Source organism: Aotus nancymaae, unplaced genomic scaffold (assembly GCF_030222135.1).
Source record: "Aotus nancymaae isolate 86718 unplaced genomic scaffold, 86718_ANA_hifiasm-v0.15.2.pri h1tg000011l, whole genome shotgun sequence".
In the NCBI taxonomy this organism is placed as follows: Eukaryota; Metazoa; Chordata; class Mammalia; order Primates; family Aotidae; genus Aotus; species Aotus nancymaae.
Window position 1 is genome coordinate 32,525,783 of NW_026988422.1, and position 21,717 is coordinate 32,547,499.

At 40.6% G+C, this 21,717-nt stretch overlaps 2 protein-coding genes across 3 annotated transcripts; both read right to left on the minus strand.

The window, feature by feature from the left end:
* Nucleotides 1–4,522: 4,522 nt before the first annotated feature.
* Nucleotides 4,523–5,924, minus strand: RNASE6 (ribonuclease A family member k6). The gene is made up of 2 exons (XM_012465859.3): nt 5,633–5,924; nt 4,523–5,271 (listed from the first exon to the last, which is right to left on the minus strand). The coding sequence occupies exon 2, from the start codon at nt 5,264–5,266 to the stop codon at nt 4,814–4,816; it is 453 nt and encodes a 150-aa protein (XP_012321282.2). The 5' UTR covers nt 5,267–5,271; nt 5,633–5,924; the 3' UTR covers nt 4,523–4,813.
* Nucleotides 5,925–12,253: 6,329 nt separating this feature from the next.
* Nucleotides 12,254–21,034, minus strand: EDDM3B (epididymal protein 3B). 2 transcript variants are annotated; one of them, XM_012465836.3, is made up of 3 exons: nt 20,948–21,034; nt 20,702–20,855; nt 12,254–13,070 (listed from the first exon to the last, which is right to left on the minus strand). In XM_012465836.3, the coding sequence occupies exons 2-3, from the start codon at nt 20,831–20,833 to the stop codon at nt 12,609–12,611; spliced, it is 594 nt and encodes a 197-aa protein (XP_012321259.1). In that variant the 5' UTR covers nt 20,834–20,855; nt 20,948–21,034; the 3' UTR covers nt 12,254–12,608. The 2 variants fall into 2 exon arrangements, with proteins under 2 accessions (XP_012321259.1, XP_012321270.1); XM_012465847.3 differs by lacking the exon at nt 20,948–21,034 and adding an exon at nt 15,097–15,200 and having other exon boundaries at nt 20,702–20,753.
* Nucleotides 21,035–21,717: the final 683 nt, after the last annotated feature.

Genomic DNA, 21,717 nt, shown 5'->3' on the forward strand with positions numbered 1-21,717 from the left:
GGTGAATCTGTTTTTTTTTTTTTTTTTTTTTTGGAGATGGAGTTTTTGCTCTTGTTGCCCAGACTGGAGTGCGTGGCTCAATCTCAGCTCACCACAACCTCTGCCTCCCAGATACAAGTGATTCTCTTGCCTCAGCCTCCCGAGTAGCTGGGATTACAGGCGTGCACCACCACACCTGGCTAATTTTGTATTTTTAGTAGAGACGGGGTTTCTCCATGTTGGTCAGGCTCGTCTTGAACTCCCAACCTCAGGTGATCTGCTTGCCTCGGCCTCCCAAAGTGCTGGGATTACAGGGGTGTGCCACTGCACCCAAGCTGACCCCAGTGTTTTTAAAATTTTATTTATTTTAAAATATTAAGTAAACGAAACACTTAATATTTATTTCTTTTGCATGCCACTAGTGCATTATATTTACCTACATTGTTTAATTTTTGAAAAGTAATTAATCTCATTAAAAATGAAGTGAGCTCATGAGAGAGAGCAAGGGAAAAACTTGACAAAATCTGTCAAGTATGAAGAGCTCCCGAAGGTTCCCCATCCCCACGAGCTTCTGCTTCTTCTCCTTGTGAGGCTTTTTGGCTCTGCCATTGCCATCCCCACGCCTGGTTTTTGTGGGTTTTTTTTTGCAATCTTGCCTCAAATGTGGACAAAGGCTTTCTTGTGTGTATTAGCACTGTCTAGATAAGATGGCATTTTCAAAAATAACTTTACAAATTAAAAAGATGACTTGAAGAAGTATTTACAGTATCAAAAAATCAATAAAATCAGTTTTAGATTGTGTTATTTCTTTTCAGATGGAATTAATTAAAATATTAATTTTAACCAACATGACTAGGTTTGTCCTTGTCTTTCTATACTACATTTAGTAGTATACCTAACTCACTAAGTAAAGCTGTAAAAGTGGTTTTAATGTTTTTACTGGTCCCACATCCTCCAGTCTTAAAATAAACTTTCCTCTATTCCTTAAGAATACATTGTTATTCAAATTATGTTTCCACACTGTGTGGTTTAAAAAAAAAAGTATTGGCTGGGCACGGTGGCTCACGCCTGTAATCCCAGCACTTTGGGAGGCCAAGGCAGGCGGATCACAAGGTCAAGAGATTGAGACCATCCTGGCAAACATGGGGAAACCCCGTCTCTACTAAAATATAAAAATTAGCTGGGCATGGTGGCGCGCGCCTGTAGTGCCAGCTACTCGGGATGCTGAGGCAAGAGAATTGCTTGAACCTGGGAGGTGGAGGTTGCAGTGAGCCGAGATCGCGCCACTGCACTCCAGCCTGACGACAGCGAGACTCTGTCTCAAAAAAAAAAAAAAAAAAAAAAAAAAAAGTATCAAATTGTCTATCTAGCCCATCTTCTCTGGGAACCATGAGATCTCTAACTGGGGCTAACTCTCCTGGAATCAGTCCTGGCCCCAAGACAACACTACAGACATGAGTCCTGAAGCTCCTCAGGGCTTCCTGTGCTGGGAGGAAGGGTTGAGGGTAGGAGAAAGTCCCAAAGGAGAGAAACAGAATGGAGCCCATGTGGATCTCAGTCCAGGCACTGCCAGCCTGGGCTGACTGCAGCCACTCATGGGATACTTAGAAAATGTTGAAAAGGGTATTTCAAGATGCAAGGGGGTGCCTAAGGAACAGGCGAGGCAGTCCTAAGGGCAGTTCTCTCTAACGTGCTCTTCTGCATGGTCTACAAGAAAGGCTCCTGGAAGCTACTTTTTGCAATGTGGCTCCGTTCGGTTGGTCATGTCTGATCTATATGATCAGTCAGAATCCCTCAAAAAATAAATAATATTTAAGAGAAAATTAGAAAGTACGATGAAAATAGATGACTGTCTACTTACTGTGTGAAAAAGAAAAGCAGAAGAAATGAGTATATTACAGAACAAGACTGAAACAGTGCACAAAAAGGAATATTAATAGAAGACAGGGGAGGGCCAAATATATATGTTTTTTAGTCCTGATTTCATTACTTTCCTGAGGCCCCAGTTCAAAATTCTCAGCCTGCCAAGTGTCTTCCCTCCTACTGAATTCTAGCCACCTGCCTCAGACGCAGCCAAAGGACAAGATCCATTGAATAGTCTAGAAGACCACAAGTCAACACATTTTGTCCTATAAAGGATTCATCCACAAAAGTATTTACTTTGTTATTGTAAATAAAAATGTGACCGAGATTGCGCCACATAGTTCTTTGTCACTTCTTCTTCTTCTTCCCCTTCCTTCTCTTACCTCACCCTCTCTCCCCTTTCCTTCCTCCTGTTCTTTCCCCTCTTCTTCTTCCTCATTCTTATTCTCCCCCTAAAAAAATAAAAACTTGCCAGGCATGGTGGCTCATGCCTGTAATCCCAGCACTTTGGGAGGCCTAGTGGGGTGAATCACCTGAGGTCAGGAGTTTGAGACCAGCCTGACCAAAATGGTGAAACCCCACCTCTACTAAAAATACAAAAATTAGCTAAGTGTGGTGGTGGGTGCCTGTAATCCCAGCTACTCAAGAGGCTGAGGCAGGAGAATCTCTTGAACCCGGGAGACAGAGATTGCAGTGAGCCGAGATTGTGCCATTGCACTCCACCCTGGCAATGAGACTCTTTGTCAAAAAAAAATTTTTTTTAAATAAATAAATAACAATAGCATAAGCAATTGGATTGTTTGGTTTTACTAGGTTACCTTTAAGAATCTAACAATTTCCAGGTAACGTTCATATGGTATATAAATTCATTCAACCCCTTTCCTTTCAGAAAGTATACTTTCCTATACTTGTTCATACCAAACATGAGCACAGATCCTCCCCGCCATCCCACCGCCCTTTACTTGAACACCCTGAGACAATAAAATTTAAATGCAGCACAGCTTAAAGCTGAATACAATTCAAAGCTTCTTTGAGTTAGAGCACTCAAATCCTAATGTAGGATTCCCTCTAAAGGATACCCACCTTCCTAGGTGTCATATTATCCTGGCCTGCTAATCTCTTCTCAATGGGAGGGCCCTTGATCAGTCATCACCCTGGAGTCCAGGCTCCTGAAACCTTATATTCCATTCTTCATTCCTAAGATATGACATAAATGTGTGGCATAAAGGAAGGTGAGCTGAGTTAGCACATCTATTAAACTAATAGTCTGGTTTGGAAAGAATCATTCTGCAGCACAGGTAATTGATACACTTCAATATGTAGCCCTTCCAAACTTCATTGTCTTTGGCAGCTACTTAAAGACTCATCACTCTACAATGCACTTGCATTTAGGATTTACACCTGGCCACTAGCCCAATAACTCTAGAGGATGACAAGGAAACTGAAGTTCCCTCTGTGAAGGTGACTTAGTTCAGGTTCTGTTCCGAAACCCCAATATTTCTGTGATATTTCAGTATTGACATAGGACTAGAATGTTTTTAGTTTTCTAGTGCTTTTTCTTTCTTTTTCTTTTCTTTTTTTTTTTTTTTTTTTTTTTTTTTTGGGACAGAGTTTCACTTTGTCGCCCAGGCTGGAATGCAGTGGTGCAATCTCAGCTCACTGCAGCCTCCGCCTCCCAGGTTCAAGCAATTCTCTTGCCTCAGGCTCCTGATCAGCTGGGATTACAGGCTCCTTCCACTACCTGCAGCTAATTTTTTGTATTTTTTAGTAGAGATGGGGTTTTACCACATTGGCCAGGCTGGTCTCAAACTCCTGGCCTCAAGTCATCACCTGCCTCGGCCTCCCAATGTGCTGGGATTACAGGTGTGAGCCACCATGTCCAGCTTCCTAGTGCATTTCTCTTTCTCTCTTTTTTTTTTTTGGAGACTGGAGTCTCGCTCTGTTGCCCAGGCTGGAGTGCAGTGGCATAATCTTGACTCACTGCAACCTCTGCCTCTGGGTTCAAGCAATTCTCCTCCCTCAGCCTTTTTTTTCTCCTTCCAATCCATTCTGTGCCAGCTACAGGCACTGCCACCATGCCTGGCTAATTTTTTCGTATCTTTAATAAAGATGGGGTTTCACCATGTTGGCCAGGCTGGTCTTGAACTCCTGACCTCAGGTGAGCTGCCCACCTCAGCCTCCCATAGTGCTAGGATTTCAGGTGTGAGCCACCAAGGCCTACTGCTTTTTTCTTGATCAATGCTTTCTATTTGTCCATTCCAATAGATAATGGGAGGATTGACTCTAAGACTAGGACAGTGGATTATTATCCCTACTACTGCTACTGCTACTATTATCTTACATTTAAAACATTATCTGATTAAAAATAGAAACAAATAGAAAAGATATAGGATCCTTCAGTTGCCAGTGTTTGAATCTATGTGTGAAAGTATCATCAACTATCATTATCACAGACAATGGTTTCCAATATATATATATAAAGTCACGAGCAGTATATGCCATATATTCTGAATTGAAGAAATGCTACAAAATCCCAAACATTCTTCTTTCTTGTGGGGAAGGAAATGGTAGAGGCCCCAGGGAGGCCTCAAAAGTTTTCTAGTGACGAAAAACAGTATTCCTTTGAATACCAGTAGACAATGCTTTGAAAGGGGATCTCAAACACAAACACTCTTTAGAATGCAGCAGGAAGTGGTTTTATTGCTGTGAACACAGGGCAATAAAGCTTGGCAACAGTTGCAGGGTTAGAAATCTGATCTTTCTTCGCTCATCTAAAATGTACAGAACTACAAAGCACAAAATAATCTTATTTCTTTTTATCTCAACTCTGGTCTGGTATCCTAGGCACTCTCGTTCTCCCAACACCTTTTTTCTTTCTTCTGCGGGAACAAGGAAATCAACAAAAGAAAAGAAAAAGTGGATGCAATTGTAACAGAAGTTATGTCAAATGAAAGGAAAAGCAATGGATGCCCTAGACAATACTATCTAAGTGTACAGGAACCAACTTGTAGGGAGGATCACTTTTCTGAGGGGGGTCACAGGCAACAATGAAGAGTTTGTATTGGGCGGCAGCACTATAGCGGCACTGGGGATACTTTCCTGAAGTGAGTCTGCAGTCAGTCATGTTGACAGGCTTTAAGCTCTGGTGGCAGTTGTGCCAACCATTTTTGCAGGTGATGCTGAGCAAATCACAGACAGCAGTCACATTCTGGAAAGAGTCATGCAGAAAGGTATTTTGAGGCTTACAGTGCTGGGTATAATTGTTGATGCCACTCATTGCCCTGTTGCATTGGAGAGGACTTGGCCGTATATGCTGAATTTCAAACCAATGAGCCTTGGTGAGATGCTTAGGTATAGCATGAAGTGGACACACTTGTCCCCATAGAACCAGCACCAATAAAAGAAGACGAAAGTGTAGCACCATCTTTTCTGTGTAGAAAGAGAGAAGATAATTATAGTAGAAAAAAAAGTAGAGTAAAATTTTTAATCATGACTATTTAGATTTTTCTTTTGTCTTTTAAGATTTTATAGCTCCCTTTTAAAAACCATCTTCTTTTTCAGAGTCTCATAATTCTATCAAAAACCTGAAGCCCAGGAAAGAGAAATATGACCTTCTCCTTTGATTGGCATATCCCATTTTCTTTCATCTGTACTCATGCATTTGATGGCTCTCATACCAGAAACAGTTTATTCCCTTTTCCCTCCTGAAATATTTACCCTCTATCTGACCACTACCTCCAAGCCATCTTTATTGCTCTGCTCACTCCAGCCCTGAGGCCTCCTTTCTTACCTGGTCTCAGTGTTGGGGCTCCTGCCGAGAACAGGGCTGTGATTAGTCCGAAGCTCAGAGGCTGCTGTCTGCCTTTCTTCTCTAACCCTTCCAACACTGTGTGTGTAGGGAAGGGGAAGAAATATTCTGAGCTTTCAGAAAGAGAATCCTAAGACTTGGCAGATTAACTTCTTGTGCAGAGTTTGGATTAAACTCTTAGACTTTCATACCTGTTCTTTAAAACAGTGTCATTATCATGTGTATACAGGAAGGGTAAGCCCATTTAAAGAAACAACATGACTGAAAACTCACAGTTTTGAGGAACTGATCACTTCCTGATATGGGTTGAGTGCTTCCTGCTTTATCTGAGGCTTCAGTTTTTTTTTTTTTTTTTTTTGAAGCTTTATGATTTCTGTTTCATAAGAGAAAATATATCACATAAGTCTGATACAATACCTGCCACATACTTGGTAATGTTGTGAGTTCTTACAACAGATGTGAATAAATGATTCATTTATGCATATACTTATTGGGCCAGGTACTGGGCTACAAAAATTCAGGAGGTTATGATTTAATGAAAGAGACTAGAGATAGGCAGGTAAGTATATAGACATGTAGATTATATTAATATAAATAGCACTTACAGTGTGATAGAGGACACTACAGGAGACTATGGGAAGATAGTAGAGGGGAAGGGTCACTGGAAGGCACAATACCTGAACTTAATTTTGAGGAATAATTAGAAGTTAGATAAAGAGAGTGTTAAGGCCTCCCAAAGAGGTAACTGTGTATGAAAAGACCTGTAAGACTGAAGGTGAAAGACAGATTTAAGGTATTTGCCTGTTAAATCTGTTCTTACCTTTTCACTGGTACTGCAATACCCTTATTCAGAAACTCATTGTCTCATGGAGGGCTCACATAAAAGCCTCCCCCATGGACTCCTTTTCTTGTTTTTTTCTCCTTCCAATCCATTCTACACATAACTTCCAGATTACTCTTTCTTGAGCAAGATATAATAGTATAACACTCTTGTTCCATGCTTTTATGGTTCCAAATGTCTTCAAAATAAACATGATGTCTGTTTATAGCAAGGTTGCAGGGTACAAGATTAATATACAAAAATCAGTTCCGTTCTTATATACCAGCAATGAACAATTGCAATTTGATATTTAAAACACAATATCATTTTATATTGCACCAAAGAAAGTGAAATACTCAGGTATAAATCTAATACATTATGTAAAATTGGTATGATGAAACATTTAAAACTCTAATGAAAGAAATTGAAGAAGCATAGATATTCCATGTACATGAGTAGGAAGACTCAATATGCTAAGATGTCAGTTCCTTTCAACTTGATCTATAGATTCAGCACAATCCCAATCAATATTCCAGCACATTATTTTGTGGTAGTGACAAACTGAGTCTGAAGTTTATATAAAGGTAAAAGATCTGGAATAGTCAACAAAATGCTAAAAAAGAAGAGCAAAGTCAGAAGACTGACATGACCCAACTTCAAAACTTACTATAAAACTACAGTAATTAAGACAGTGTGGTATTGGTGAAAAATAGACAAATAGGTCAACAGAACTGAGTAGAAAGCCCAGAGATAGACCCACACAAATATAGTGAACCTTTGACAAAGGATCAATTTTTAATTGAGAAAAGGTAGTCTTTTCAACAAATAGTAGTAGAACTGCATGTCCACATGCAAAAAAAAAAAAAAAAAAAAAAAGTTTCCATAGATCTAGACTTCATACATTTTCATAGACCTAGACTTTCCACCTTTCACAAATATTAATTCAAAATGGACCATAGACCTAATGCAAAATGTGAAACTATAAAAATTCTAGAAAATAACACAGGAGAAAATCTAGGCAACCTTGAGTTTAGCAATGATTTTTTAGATATAATACCAAAAGCACAAACCATGAAAGAAAAATATTGATAAGTGGAACTTCAGTAAAATTAAAAACTTCTACTCTGCAACAGATAATATTAAGAGAATAAAAAGACAAGCCAGAGACTGAGAGAAGATATTTGCAAAAGATATACCTGATAAAGGAACATTATCCAAAATATACAAAGAACTCAAAAAACCTCAACTGTAAGAAAACCAACAACCTAGTTGAAAAATAGTCAAAACATCTGAATTGGTATGGGGCAGACAATTTTTCTTCTCCCTCTGAAGGTTCAGATCTTCTGAAATGAACTGACAATAGACAGATTAACAGGAGAAAAAGACATACAAATTTATTATTATGCATAATCATGGGAACCACACAAATTATGAGACTCAAAGAAAGACTGAATGGTTGAAATTCATATGCCTTCTTCATAGGGGAGAGGGACATGGGGAAAATGTAGGCAATTTTGAGGAGTTTTAAATTTTTTTTAGGGAATTGGCCCCAAAGAGTAGACAATAGTTTGTAAATGAGTCTCTTTGGAAGCTGAATGGAAAGGTGATAGGTTATGGGAAAGTGAAGGGTAGAACTGCACTATGAACAAAGATTGTCTTATTAAACAGATAGTCTCTTAGGTACTCCTTTAGAGCTGTTCTTGGAAGAACAGATGAAAGTCTGAGTGTGGTGTGGACTTTTAGTCTCTTTTCTGGTGGCTCATATTTCCTGTTTATCTGATGAGTATTCCTAGAAAGGGGGGTCTTAAGACAGTTGCTTTTCTGGGAAGAAGTTTTCCTCACCCAGACAAGGGAACTCCCAGAGAGCGCTCCTCTCTGCATTTGAAGGGGAGGAATGAGAGATTAGAAAATATTTGGTTCTGAGGCAGCTTCTAAGAACTTCTAGTTTTCTTTAATTCAAAAGTCCTCAGAATACCAATGCATCATAGTTTGTAGTATGATTCTCTGCACCCCAACACTTCACCAAAGAAGATATACAGATGGCAGATGAGCAATGAAGAGATGCTCAGCATCTCATTGTTTGGAGAAAAACTTTTCCTCTCATTTTAGGTTTTAAAGGTGGTGGTAAAGGAGCTTGTAAAATAGAAAAAGATTAACAGGAGAAAATTCAAAGTTTATTTACACATGCACACAGGAGTATTACATAATGAGTAACCTGCTGAATAACCAGAGGTAAAGTTTATATACCAACTTTAAAAAAAGTGTTTTTGGCCAGGCGCGGTGGCTCATACCTGTAATCCCAGCCCTTTAGGAAGCCGAAGTGGGCAGATCACCTGAGGTCAGGAGTTTGAGACCAACCTGGCCAACATGGTAAAACCCCATCTCTACTAAAAATACAAAATTTAGCAGGGTGTTATCCCAACTACTCGGGAGGCTGAGGTAGGAGAATCACTTGAACCCAGAAGGTGGAGGTTGCAGTGAGACAAGATTGTGCCACTGCACTCCAGCCTGGGCAACAAGAGCGAAACTCTGTCTCAAAATAAAATAAAATAAAATAAAAGATTTTTGGTGGGGCTTCAAAAGGAAAATATGTAAGGTTCTAGTAAGCTTTTTGATGCTAGTAGAAATAGTTAAATTGATTATCCTGGCTGGAAGAGTCCCTGTATGGAGGTTTATGGCAGCTAAATTTATACTTCCCAGTGCTAAGGGGCTGTCTGCTTTCAAACAAGAAATATCGTGGAAGGGGATCATTGGCAGCTGAATTTTTAGGAGGACTCGGTTAAGTTTAGATGGTATTTCTTTCTGCAGCTTCTGTCTGTTCAGACATGTTCAGTTTAAAATAATTTTCATGCCACTATAATCATAACAGGTTTGTTACTTGATGCACAGCAAATGGATATACTAAGACAACAGGGATTGAAACAGAGAAGAATTTAATATTCATGGGGCAGCCAAATGAGTAGATGGGCGGTAACCTAAAATTTACCTCCCGCAAAGGTTTGGGGATAGGGTTTTTGAGAAGTCTGGACAAGGGCTAAAGTGTGAAGATTTCTGATTCATCAATAAGTGAGGGGGTGAAGTCATGGGACAGGGAAATGAAGAAACTCAGCGTTCTTGTGCCAAGCCAGTTCCTTGGTAGGAGTCTTCAGACCAGTTCGCATTAGCTGTTGCACTGGAGTTCAGAATCAGAGAAACACCTTCAGCAATTTTTTTTTTTTTTTTTTGAGATGAAGTCTCCCTCTGTCACCCAGGCTGGAATGCAATGGTGCGATCTCGGCTCACCACAACCTCCGCCTACTGGGTTCAAGTGATTCTCCTGCCTCAGTCTCCCGAGTAGCTGGGACTACAGGTACAGACCACCATGCCTGGCTAATTTTTGTATTTTTAGGAGAGATGGGGTTTCACCACTGTGTTGGCCAGGCTGGTCTCCTCCTGACCTCGTGGTCTTCCCACCTCTGCCTCCCTAAGTGCTGGGATTATAGGCGTGAGCCACTGTGCCTGGCCTCCTTAAGCAATTCTTAAAGCAAAAAGGTTTCATGATTCTAGTATCAGAGATTCTACCTATAGGAACAATTGGGGAGCAGATGATCAGCATGCTACTTGGGAAGTTAGCAGCTACAGGGCAGTGGCTTGAAGTGTTCCAGCATACTATGATTAATGTGTAATTCTGCCTAGAGCCTGGCTTGCAACACTTCATAATCCTGCAAAGCCAGTTTTGCCATATTGGTGGGCTGTAAATCCCTTCAACCTGTCATTAGAAAATTAAAAATTAAAACAATGAGATAATAGTACACACCTACTTGAATGACTAAAATGCAGTGAAAACTGACATCATCAAAGCTGGTAAGGATGCAGAGCAGCAAAAATGCTAATTGACAGGACTTTGAATCTGGAGACATATTTTGGGTGACATATTTTTGTTTCCTATGACAGTTCAGTTATGCTAGCTTAGATCTCATATCCTTCGCTTGGTTCAGTAGACAGGACTGCAGACCTTAGTGAACAGCCTCACCAATACTGCACACAAAAGAGGAAGGGTAGATACCTAAGAGGAGTCAATATGCAGCTATTCAAATAAGGAGTGGATACCAGGAAAGCCAGAGAAACAACACAAAGTTATTACACTAATTGCACTTAAATCTACTTTCCTCCTATACTGTTTTGAATAACCATCTGCTAACTCTTTAATAAAAGCAAGCTTTAAAGAGTTACTTAAATGAGGTATTTGTGAGAACCTAGGAGACTAGAATATGCCACCCCAAAATATGCTTCTGTAGTATAAACATTGTTTTGAACTGCTTATTTTGAGAAACAGTATACACAAGACAAGCTCTGAAAATAGAGTCACATTCCCTTTTGTAAGAGAAATTTGCATTTATAAGGGAAACCTTCATTTTTAAGGATGTCTCTCTCTCTCTCTCTCTCTCTCTCTCTCTCTGTACCAGAAAGAGAAAGGTGACTCTAAATTACAGGAAACCCTTATCAGTGGAGAAGGTACTGACTTAAATCTGCATGAGGAACCTTTCCCTTGTTTACTATACTTTTCCTGGTCATCTCTCTGTAAGTCACTCACCCACATGCTTCTTCCTTTGCTTTAGCTGAAGGCATTTAAGCCCAAGTTTTGGCCACCTCTTTGAGTTGCTTTCTGAGTTTCTCCCATGTATACATGAGATGCACTTGTTACTAAACTTCCATTTTTCTCTTGTTAATCTGACTTTTGTTACAGTGGCCCCAGCCAGGAACCAAAAGGGTTGAAGGAAAATACTTTTCCTCCCCTACATACATTTTGAAGAGCATTTGTCAACTGAGAGAAACAATCGGTAGTTTCTTCTCATGTGCATATTGATCCTACATGCAGAGCTGCTGGTTTAATACTAGTGTCTTCTGAATTTGGTTGGTAGAGATCATCATCCCCAAGTGTCTGCTCGTCCCCAGGTGCACTCAAAAATTGCAAAGCTGAGGAACTGCCTTTGGAACATGATGACCAATCTAGATACCCTAGCTACTCATTGAGGCCAGAGTTCTAGGAAAGTGTGCAGTCACTTAATAAATAATGTTGACACTTTGGTCTTTAATTGTTTCAAGGCCAGAGTCATTTCACATTGCAGGAGTCTGAAGAACACAAGGTACTTCAATGTTTAGCATTTTCCCTACCCATACTGCTCTAGGCAAAATTGTATGAAGTAAACATTTCTTACTTTGCATCTTACTTCTGCAATTAGCAAACAAAATTTCTCAAGAACTCAACCTGCTTGTGAACTCAACAAACTCAAGACATTTTTTTTTTTTGAGACAGAGTCTCGCTCTGTCACCAGACTAGAGTGCAATGGTGCAATTTCAGCTCACTGCAACCTCCGCTTCTGGGTTCAAGCAATTCCCCTGTAATCCTGTTAAATTCTTTTGTCTTTTTCCTATATAAACAAGAACTTAACTTTCAGCTTTGGAGCACTGACCCCATTTCTCTGGAGTCTGTGTGTCACAGAATGCCCATTACCAGCCTTTTGCTTAAATCAACTCTTTAAAACTGGATTCTGACTCTTTCAATTACTTCAAATTCATGCTGCAATCAATGCCCACATCACAACTTGTCTTGAACTAAGCACACAGTCATTTACATCCTCGTCATATAAACAAACATATTACATACATTAGACATACACCCATAAAATACACCTTAAATCCCTTTCACAGCATCAATCACATGCATAGTCTAGATCACACACATCCATACCAATCACACAGTACTTACTCTGTGGACATAACATATATGAATGCCACACACATTGGAATCATAATTTTATTTAGCAAAGGGAAGATTGTTCAGCTTGGGTATGTTTCAAAAGAGCCAGTATTGGGTTAGTCTTGGGTTAGTCAAGAACAGAAGCCATATGAGCTGAATGTTGACAAAAGTATAGGAGTAAATTAAGTAAATGAAGACAAAAGTGTATTCCAGGCAGAGAAACAACACAGGCAAAGTTACGGTATCAAGAAATCATGTGATTCATAACTCTTAAGCATTTGGAAAACATTAACAAATAAATGCAAGTGGGGAGTGGTAGGGGCTATTGATGGAGTCAGGGGCCACCACTAAGGAAGCACTGCATACTCTACCAATACCTGAGGTTGTGCATAGACTTTCTAGTTGCTGACAGGTTCCACCATCTTTAAGTCTTCTATGCTATCAACATACCCATCCATGCCACAATGGAATTCAATGTAGTTGAAGCTCCTGCTCTCTGTGTAGTTACTTTTGGAATTTTCCTGGTGACACTTGAGTACTTTGAGAGGATTCTGGACCCATACATATGCATTTCGGAAGCGATCCATCCAGATGTCACTAATGCACATATGCTCGATTTTATACCATGAGACATAGATAAACATGTGAGAGCTCTTGCCTTTCAGAGCTTCGTTTTCTCTCATGAGGGCATCACATTTGTACTCTCTGAATTCTCGACTTGGACTTAAGTGGTGCAGTTTCATGAATTCTCTCCAAGAAACATCCTTGCTGTGTACAAGCAGTGTGCATAGGATGCAAAGCAGGGCCAAAAGTGTGCCCCAGATCTTTGGAGACGATGCCATCTCAGTCCCCAGGGCCACCTGTGTGTCCACAGAGAAAAGAAAGGAAAGCATTATCCAGACAATGCCAGAGAGCTGAGCTCCACCTTAAAATTCCTTCCTCACTTGGATGCAGTTTTACTATTTAGTTCCCCAATGAGAAGATGATAATTCTCATTAGAGGATAGAGTTTCTAAGAACTAAATCCATGTTTCAGCCTGTGTAAGCCAAACACAGGTTAGAAAAAATAAATGAATTTCATTTTGAGAATTCTAACCATCTCCTGTCTTCTCTCTCTTTCACCCAGCCTGGGGAGCCAATCACCCCTCAGCTGGCTCCTTTTTACCAGATCAACTCTCAGGAGACCATGTGTCCAAAGGAGAATGGTCTTTTAAGGTTTATGTCCTTGAAGTGGAAAGGGTGGTCACACTTTAGGGAAATGTAGAAGATGAGTAACTACTTGGGCAGTGGTTCCTAGGCAGGAAGGCTTCAATTCCCTGAAATGACAGCTCAGCCTGCAATTACACTGACTCTGCAAAACGACGCTTCTCCAATCTTGACTTCCTTATAACACTTCCCCCAAAGCCTGCGTGGAACATAGGTTCATTACTAACTACCCATATCCTTTCTCAGGGGCCAGTCCCCTAATTATCACTTGGTTTGTAAGAGCTGCTCATTGAAAATGTCATCATAAAAGAACTCCAGTTTTGAGGTTTCTGTTTGTTTGTTTATTTGTTTTTGAAACAGAGCCTCACTGTGTCACCCAGGTTAGAGTGCAGTGGCACAATCTCAGCTCACTGCAACCTCTGACTCCAGGGTTCAACAGATTCTCAGTCTCAGCCTCCCACATAGCTGAGATTACATTGTGTGTCACCACTCCCAGCTAATTTTTGTTTTTGTTTTTTCATTTTTAAAAAATTGTACTTTAAGTTCTGGGGTACATGTGCAGATCTTGCAGGATTCTTGCATAGGTACAGACATGCTATGGTGGTTTGCTGCCTCCATCCCCTCATCACCTACATCAGGCATTTCTCCCAGTGTTCTCTCTCCCCAACATCCCCACCTCCTGCTGTCCCTCCTCTAGCCCCCACCCCGCAACAAACTCCAGTGTGTGATGTTCCCCTCTCTGTGCCCATGTGTTCTCATTGTTCAACACCTGCCTTTGAGTGAGAACATGCAGTATTTGGTTTTCTGTTCTTGTGTCAGTTTTCTGAGAATGATGGTTTTCAGATTCATCCATATCCCTACAAAGGACATAAACTCATCCTTTTTTATGGCTGCATAGTATTCCATGGTGTATATGTGCCACAAGTCTATAATTTTTGGTTTTTTTTTTAGTAGAGACAGGGTTTCACCTGGCCAAGTTTGGCTAGGCTAGTCTCAAACTCTTGGCATCAAGTGATCTACCCACCTCGGCTTCCCAAAGTGCTGGGATTACAGGTGTGAGCCACCACACCCAGCCAGAATTCTAGATTTGAAACATTCCTGTAATCAATCAAGTACCAAGGCTAAAAGAGCCCCCATAGTGGCTTTTCTGGTGAGAGCATGGAGTGTGGGTTTTTTTTTTTAAAGAGCCTGCCCTTTAAACCAGTGCTCTGTCCTCCCCATGAGAAATGTTCCTGTCCTTACTGAATCTCTAACCTGATTTACAACTCTGGGCACTGATGTCCTCAGATGAAACTAATAATGGCTCCCTACAGGCCTGAGAGAGTCTAATGAGATGCATGTATGTGAGAGCACTTCTCACAATGTCAAATGCTCACATCAGACACAGAACAAAGGGTCAGTACTTCCTATCTGTGGAACCCTGTCCTGGTCATAAAGACCTACAGAGGAGAGAAGAGCAGGATGCAAGCGGTTTTAATGTATTGTACTTGAAAAGACTGGGGATGAAGGAAGGGAGAGGTAGGGAAAAGCCTGTATCAGTGGGACTGAGGCTGAGAAGAATTCAGGACTTTGTTTTCCATAATTTGGATCCTTCTCCATTATTTGCTATTTAAAAGTTCAATCAGCTTCCTTCCAGTGCTCCTGGTCATCCCCTGAGCATCCTCAGCAGACCCCTTCTTACCCTACTCAGACTCTGAGTTCAGGTCACTGGTTGTAGTGGGGATCAGTGTGTGGATCTGAAGAGCAGAGTCTGCGTCCTCCTCCTTTTTTCAGAGCCCAGGAAATCTGTAGCAGTGGAGAAAGGAATAGCAGGGGGAGATGCAGCGCTCCAGCTGATTGGCAGCGGCGGTGGTGATGGGGAACAGCCTTATTATGTGAACCTGTTCCTGTATCACCTCATCTGGAACACTTGAGTTCACTCAGACAGTGGCTTTGAGCAAAGGCTACAAACATCAAAGACGGACTCCAATGCACAAAAGAACTGCAAGATCCTAGGTGTCCCCAGAAAGGGGTTATCTGGTTCTATCAGGAGACAAGAGACCTGGCTCCTGCATTTAATTTCTGACAAACTTCTAGGAAGTCCTTGGATGACTAGGTTACATTATATGGGAATGTCACTGAGGAAAACCACTTTTAACATTGTGAACTGTGGGACCTTCACTGAGAGAAAGAATATCTAGTGAAACCTGTAGCCTGATAGCTATGAAGAATTAGGTCACCAGCATCTGAAGTTTTTCTACTCAGCCTATAACTACAACCCTTAGCTGTTTGCTGATGCTGTAGTGCTTACCATTAAGATGTCAAGTAGCCTAGCCATAGTTTCCACAATGTTCCTATACATAATGTCTGACTGTGAAGTACGGATCACAAGGCGTTGACTAAGTTATTTTTCAGGAACTCAAGATTTAGTCCTGAACTCAGCTCAAACCAGACAAGACCACCAGCCTGTGTGAGCATCCAAAAGGTGACCTTTCTACACCACAGCCCAGATTTTTCACCATATGTTTCATAACAACTACCCCAGAATTGACAAATATGACAAATAGTGGTTCATTAACACTAGTCAAAGGGGCAGTTTGTGAATAAAGTAAGATACTTGCATGTGTTTTCTATCAACACCCTCTAGGGTTGCTCCTAGCCACGCCATCTTGGTTGATTTTCTCACTGGGCCACTTCATTGTTGGAATGTCAGAATGTTTACAGCCAGAACTTGTCTTCAAAGTGCAGCTCTCAAGCAGTCCTTAAACAATAGGGAATCATGTGCTGATAGACTGGATGGAAGGCGGATAGTCTTAGAGCAGGTTCTGTGCATCCTCCTACTCTCTAGGTCTTTGGGTAACAGGGGAGGGCAAAAAAGAAACAATTCTGGGCATCTGAATTTGGATGATTTGAGAGGCAATTCTGTGGGAAAATCAGTTGTTTGTCATGTCACATCCAGAGCTCTTTTCAACAAGTGTGCACTACTTATTAAAGACTTAAATTCAAACAATGACTCAATGAATATAGGGAGAGGTGGGAGAGAGAAGCCAGTGTGTGAAGAAGCAAGCTAAGAAAGAGATCTATGTGAAAATAGTTTTTAAGCAATATAGCATTATGCTGATCTCTACTGCTGTTAACATTACATAGTGGTACTACCTCAGTTATGTCAACTAGTTAATCCAGTGTTTCTCAAATAAGTTATATTCCTTTCTTTCTTTCCTTCTTTCTTTCTTTCTTTTTCTTCTTTCTTTCTTTTTCTTCTTTTGTCTTTCTTTCTTCTTTCTTTCTCTCTCTCTTTCTTTCTTTCTTTTTCTTTCTTTTCTTTTTTTTTTGAAACAATATCCAGGGTCTTCCTCTGTCACCCAGGCTGGAATGCAGTGCAGTGGCACAATCTTGGCTCACTGGAATCTCTACCTCCTGGGCTTAAGCAATTCTCTCACCTCAGCCTCCCGAGTAGCTGGGACCACAAGTGCATGCCACCATACCCAGTTAATTTTTTAACTTTTTGTAGAGATGATGTTTTGCCCAGGCTTGTCTCAAGTGATCCACCCATCTCAGCCTCCCAAAGTATTGGATTACAGGAGTAAGCCACTGCACCTGGCCAGATATTCCACTTTCAATGTAGAAAAAAATCTATTATGGACTCCAAGGATACATCCATGAACTCTCCTATGAGCTAAGCCCAAAGTCCTAAAGTTTTTGGATATAAAACCAATTAGGAAGAAATCTAAACTACTGAGGGGAACAGTATTCTATTATATTTGCAGAAATTAGCCACTACCAATGCAGCCCAGAAAGGTAAGCTAGCTGGTATTTCTGGAAACTGTTTAATGAGTCTACTTCCTAGAACTGTCTACTAGTTTCTACATTAGGAATTCCTTGTGTAGTGACTTCTGATTTGAGTTCTTAAGGAGATACTCCTCTTTGAGTATAAATTTCAAATCACTTGTTAATCATATTTGTTCTTTAAACATTGTCTTTGATTTTGACTGCTTTCTATTAATTCCTTGGTATTTCATTTTGTTAACCCCTATTTAATTCTCAAATTTTTGTGTACTACTGTTTCACAAAACCATAATAGTGACTTAGGTTTCTTTGTGCAGAGAATGAACATGTCTATGGGTGTTCTAACCCATAATCCACGAGGTTCGAAAGGCTCCATGAGTAGAATTCATAAGATCCATGCAGTAGTGCAGTGCAGAAAATTACATCTTTTCATTCGCCCATAAGGAAATTTAGCAATTCCTTTACCAATGAATGTAGAAAAAATATAGAAATCATAGACTTTTTATATCCACTTGTATTTGCTGCCAATATCTCAAAATATTACTTCATATTGATGACTGCCTCAAAATTATAGGAGTAATTAGACTTAAATGTAGGTCTTAGTACTTAATGTATTAATAGACACATACAATACTATATCATACATTTTAAATGCTTGATATTTGATTTCCTTTGAAATCCCATGTATTTTATTTTGTGCATTTAGTGACATTTTTCAGAGAACAAGTATTATTGTTCTCTTTTTCTCAGTTGTTATTGTTCTCAATTACTGTTTGGCTTCATCAGAATGCTGAAGGGGTGCGTGACACAGAAAAGCTGAACACTCTTCTCCTAGGGGATGGCAGAGTAGCACAATGAAAGAAATCCGGATTCCTGAATAACTTGCACTGCTTAGAGAGGAACTCTCAAGTGACAGGAAAATAAAATATTTTGCTTTTAAACTACCGAGCTGTGTTCGCAGCTCAGCCTTATCCTAACTAAACCCATTGTGATTATCTTGATAGTAGTGTTAAATGTTTTCTTTTACTATTAATGATGTTATAATTCAACTCTGTCTTAAGTATTTTAACCAGAAATTGAATATAAATATTTCAACTTAAAAAAAAAAACAATGCACTAGTTTGTTTTTGTTATGCTTTGGGTGAATTTCTAAAGTACCAGTAAAGCTGCATTCAGGCACTTGTACGCACTTGTACCCTCATAATTCTCTAACCTCCAAGACCAGCTCTAATACTGCCTCTCTGTCTCTCTGTCTCTCTCTGTCTCTCTCTCTCTCTTTCCCTCTCATTCTCAATCTCTCTCCCTTGCTCTGGTTCTCACTCTTGCTCTCAAGAGGTCAAACAGTTTGGAGGAATTTAAGGAAAGAACACGACCACAGACCTCCTCTGTAAGTTCAATATTGACAGAATACCAAGAATAATCATGGTAGAAGGATAGGAAACAACCAAGCTCACCTGATTAGGTCAGGCATATTAAACACATGTGTATCTGATCAATTAACCACTTTCTGCTAGAACTTGAAGAACCCAGCAAAAATGCTCAAATGTCCTTTTCAGACTCCATCAGGACTCTATGTACAAGCCTTGGCTATGTTACAATTAAAAGTACAATACAAGGGAATATGACTGTTGGAGGACAGACAAGTTTATTTCACCGAGATGCCCAAAACACTGGATATTATAAATGCCTACTAGTGTTTGTAGACACATTTTCTAGGCGGGTTGAAGCTTACCCGAGCAAGAGGTTGAAGCCTACCCGAGTGAGTCTGAGAAAGCTGCAGAAGTAGCTGAACCTCTGTTAAAAGATATCATTCCTCGATTTTTGGACTTCCTTGCTCTATACCAAGCAACAATAATCCTTCTTTTATTTCTGAGACCACACAAAGGATAAGGGAAGTATTACAGATCAAATGGAAATTATGCTCTTCTTGGAGGCCACAATCAACAGGAAAGACTGAAAACATGGTCCACATGCTAAAAAAAAAAAAAAAGAAAAAAAAAACACCCTGGCAAAACTCTATTGTACAGGGTTTTACCTATTGCCCTGCTCGGATTAGGGTAACACCCTGAAGTGGGCTTAAATTGAGCCTTGTTGAAATTGTGTATGGGAGACCCTTCTGAACTTCTTGGCCAGGGACCCAACTCTTGGACTTAATAAATGAATCAAGAATTAAACAGTATCTACAACAACTAAGACATACATCATTAATCTGCACCAGTTTGTTCTTTTTGCTTTTTCCAGTTTTTTTTGTGTCTTACAAAAAAGCCCTTCACCCTTTCCATCCAGGGATAAAGTGCTGCTAAAATCCTGGTAAAAACAAGGACTGGACCAACAATAGCTAACCATGTCTCCCATAGACACGAAATAGGAGGCCGGGCGTAGTGGCTCACACCTGTAAACCCAGCACTTTGGGAGGCCGAGGCAGGAGGATCACAAGGTCAGGAGTTCAAGATCAGCCTGGCCACTATGGTGAAAACCCATCTCTACTAAAAAAATATAAAAATTAGCCAGGTGTGGTGGCACATGCCTGTAGTCCCAGCTACTCAGGAGGCTGAGGCAGGAGAATCACTTGAACCCAGGAGGCAGAGGTTGCAGTGAGCTGAGATCACGCCACTGTACTCCAGCCTGGGTGACACAGTGAGACTCCATTTAAAAAAAAAAGAAAGAAATAGGAATTGGCAGTGGAGAGTTTGTAACCAGAATAATAAGCCTGCTTCAAAAATGAATAGCCTTATTCTTTGCTTTATTCAATATCTAGCCATATCCTTGCTTAAGAAAGCCAGGAGCTAATCTTGAAATAAACCAGGCATGAATTTGAGATTCTAGAATCCTACATTCTCAGAAAAATCACTGGGGCTGGGGGGAGGGTTAATCCATAACCTGGTTGCAGTCATAGTGATGCCAGCCAGACCTCCAGGTGATCCATTACTGAAGATGGCCATCAGAATAAGACATGCAAACCTGCACCCTGCACCACTCCTGCTCATAGTTTCCATGCCTCCTTCTTAAAATCCCTTTAGCTAGCCTAAAAAATTTGAAATAGTCTTTGAGGCACTAGTCCGCCATCTCCTCAGGTTGCTGGCTCTTGAATAAACCTGCTTTTCCTTCCACTAACTCTTGTCTCGAAAGTCTTGCTTTTGAGCAATGAGCAACTGACCCTTAATTTGGTTACACTATCACTTAGGAAATTTCAAGGGTTTTAGGAGCTCTGTGGCAGGTACCAGGAACAAAGCTCAAATTTATTTTATATCATACCACAGGTACCAACTCCCATGACTACCTGGATGGTGACAAGGACAGAATTCTCTTCTCATCCTTCTTTCTCACTCTAAATATACCTACACAGACATGCTATTAGGAGGGAAAACTTTCCCTCTACCAACTTTGGTTCAGTGGGTGGGAGCTTGTGAATTAACTATAGACAGGTTAATAGGAGGAAAGTAAACAAGTTGTATTCATAACCTGTGGAACCATTCAGATGAAGAGGCTTGATGAAGAGCTAGAGATAAAAGTTAACTTACCAACTCATAGGCAAAAAGGAGGGAGAAATGGCTTCTATAGGAAAACAAATGACTTTTGAGAAAGACAAATGGAAGCTTTGGATAAAGCTTTACACAATTTTCTTGGAATATCTCCTGTCTGGGTGAAGCCATCCTCACAGGGTTAACAAGAATCCTGGACAGAAATACAATTATAAGTAAGCATTAATCAAGCTACACTTCGACCCACTTCCTTGTAACCAAAAGTCACGAACACTAGATACTGACCATTTGCATTCTCATTGTTCCCATAGAGCAGATCTCTGACATTTGAATCATAAGGCTTTATGCAGATTCTGAATTCCAGCAGAACAGCTGACACCACTCAGTTTAAACAGCCCCACAGATTGGTGGGGCACGGTGGCTCATGCCTGTAATCCCAGCACTTTGGGAGGCCAAGGCGGGCGGATCACCTGAGGTCAGGAGTTCAAGACCAGCCTGACCAACATGGTGAAACCCTGTCTCTACAAAAAACAAAAAATTAGCTGGGCATGGTGGTGCACCTGTAGTCCTAGCTACTAGGGAGCCTGAGGCAGGAGAATTGTTTGAACCTGGGAGGCAGAGTGTGCAGCCAGCCAAGATTGTGCCACTGCACTCCAGCCTGGGTGACAGGGTGAGACTCTGTCTCAAAACAAAACAAAAAAGAGGCCCACAGATTAACTGAATCAGCATGAAAATACTATTTTTTCATCTCCTTGTCCCATGACTTCACTCTGCATTCTTCAACCAATCAGTGATCTCATCACTTCCACCCACTCCAAAACCCTTAAAATCTTTAGCCTCAAACTCTTTGGGGAAATGGATTTGAGGTGTCCTTCCATCTTTTGGTTTGACAGCCCTGCAATTAAACCTCTTCCTCTGCTGCAACCTGGTCTCTTGACATAATGACATGCTATGCACATCAGGCAAAAGACATATTACAGTTACATGAGGACTCCTTTGGAGGGAGCTAATGGTGGGGGCATTTCTGGGAGGCTCTGCTATAGTCAGGTGAGAGA

Excerpts from the sequence above, each read along its gene's own strand:
- RNASE6 (XM_012465859.3), bottom strand. The coding sequence starts at position 5,266 with ATGGTGCTACACTTTCGTCTTCTTTTATTGGTGCTGGTTCTATGGGGA.
- EDDM3B (XM_012465836.3), bottom strand. The coding sequence starts at position 20,833 with ATGGCTTCACCCAGACAGGAGATATTCCAAGAAAATTGTGTAAAGCTT. Across the intron at positions 13,071-20,701 it reads TCCTTTTTGCCTATGAGTTG|GTGGCCCTGGGGACTGAGAT; the intron begins GTAAGTTAACTT and ends GTGGACACACAG.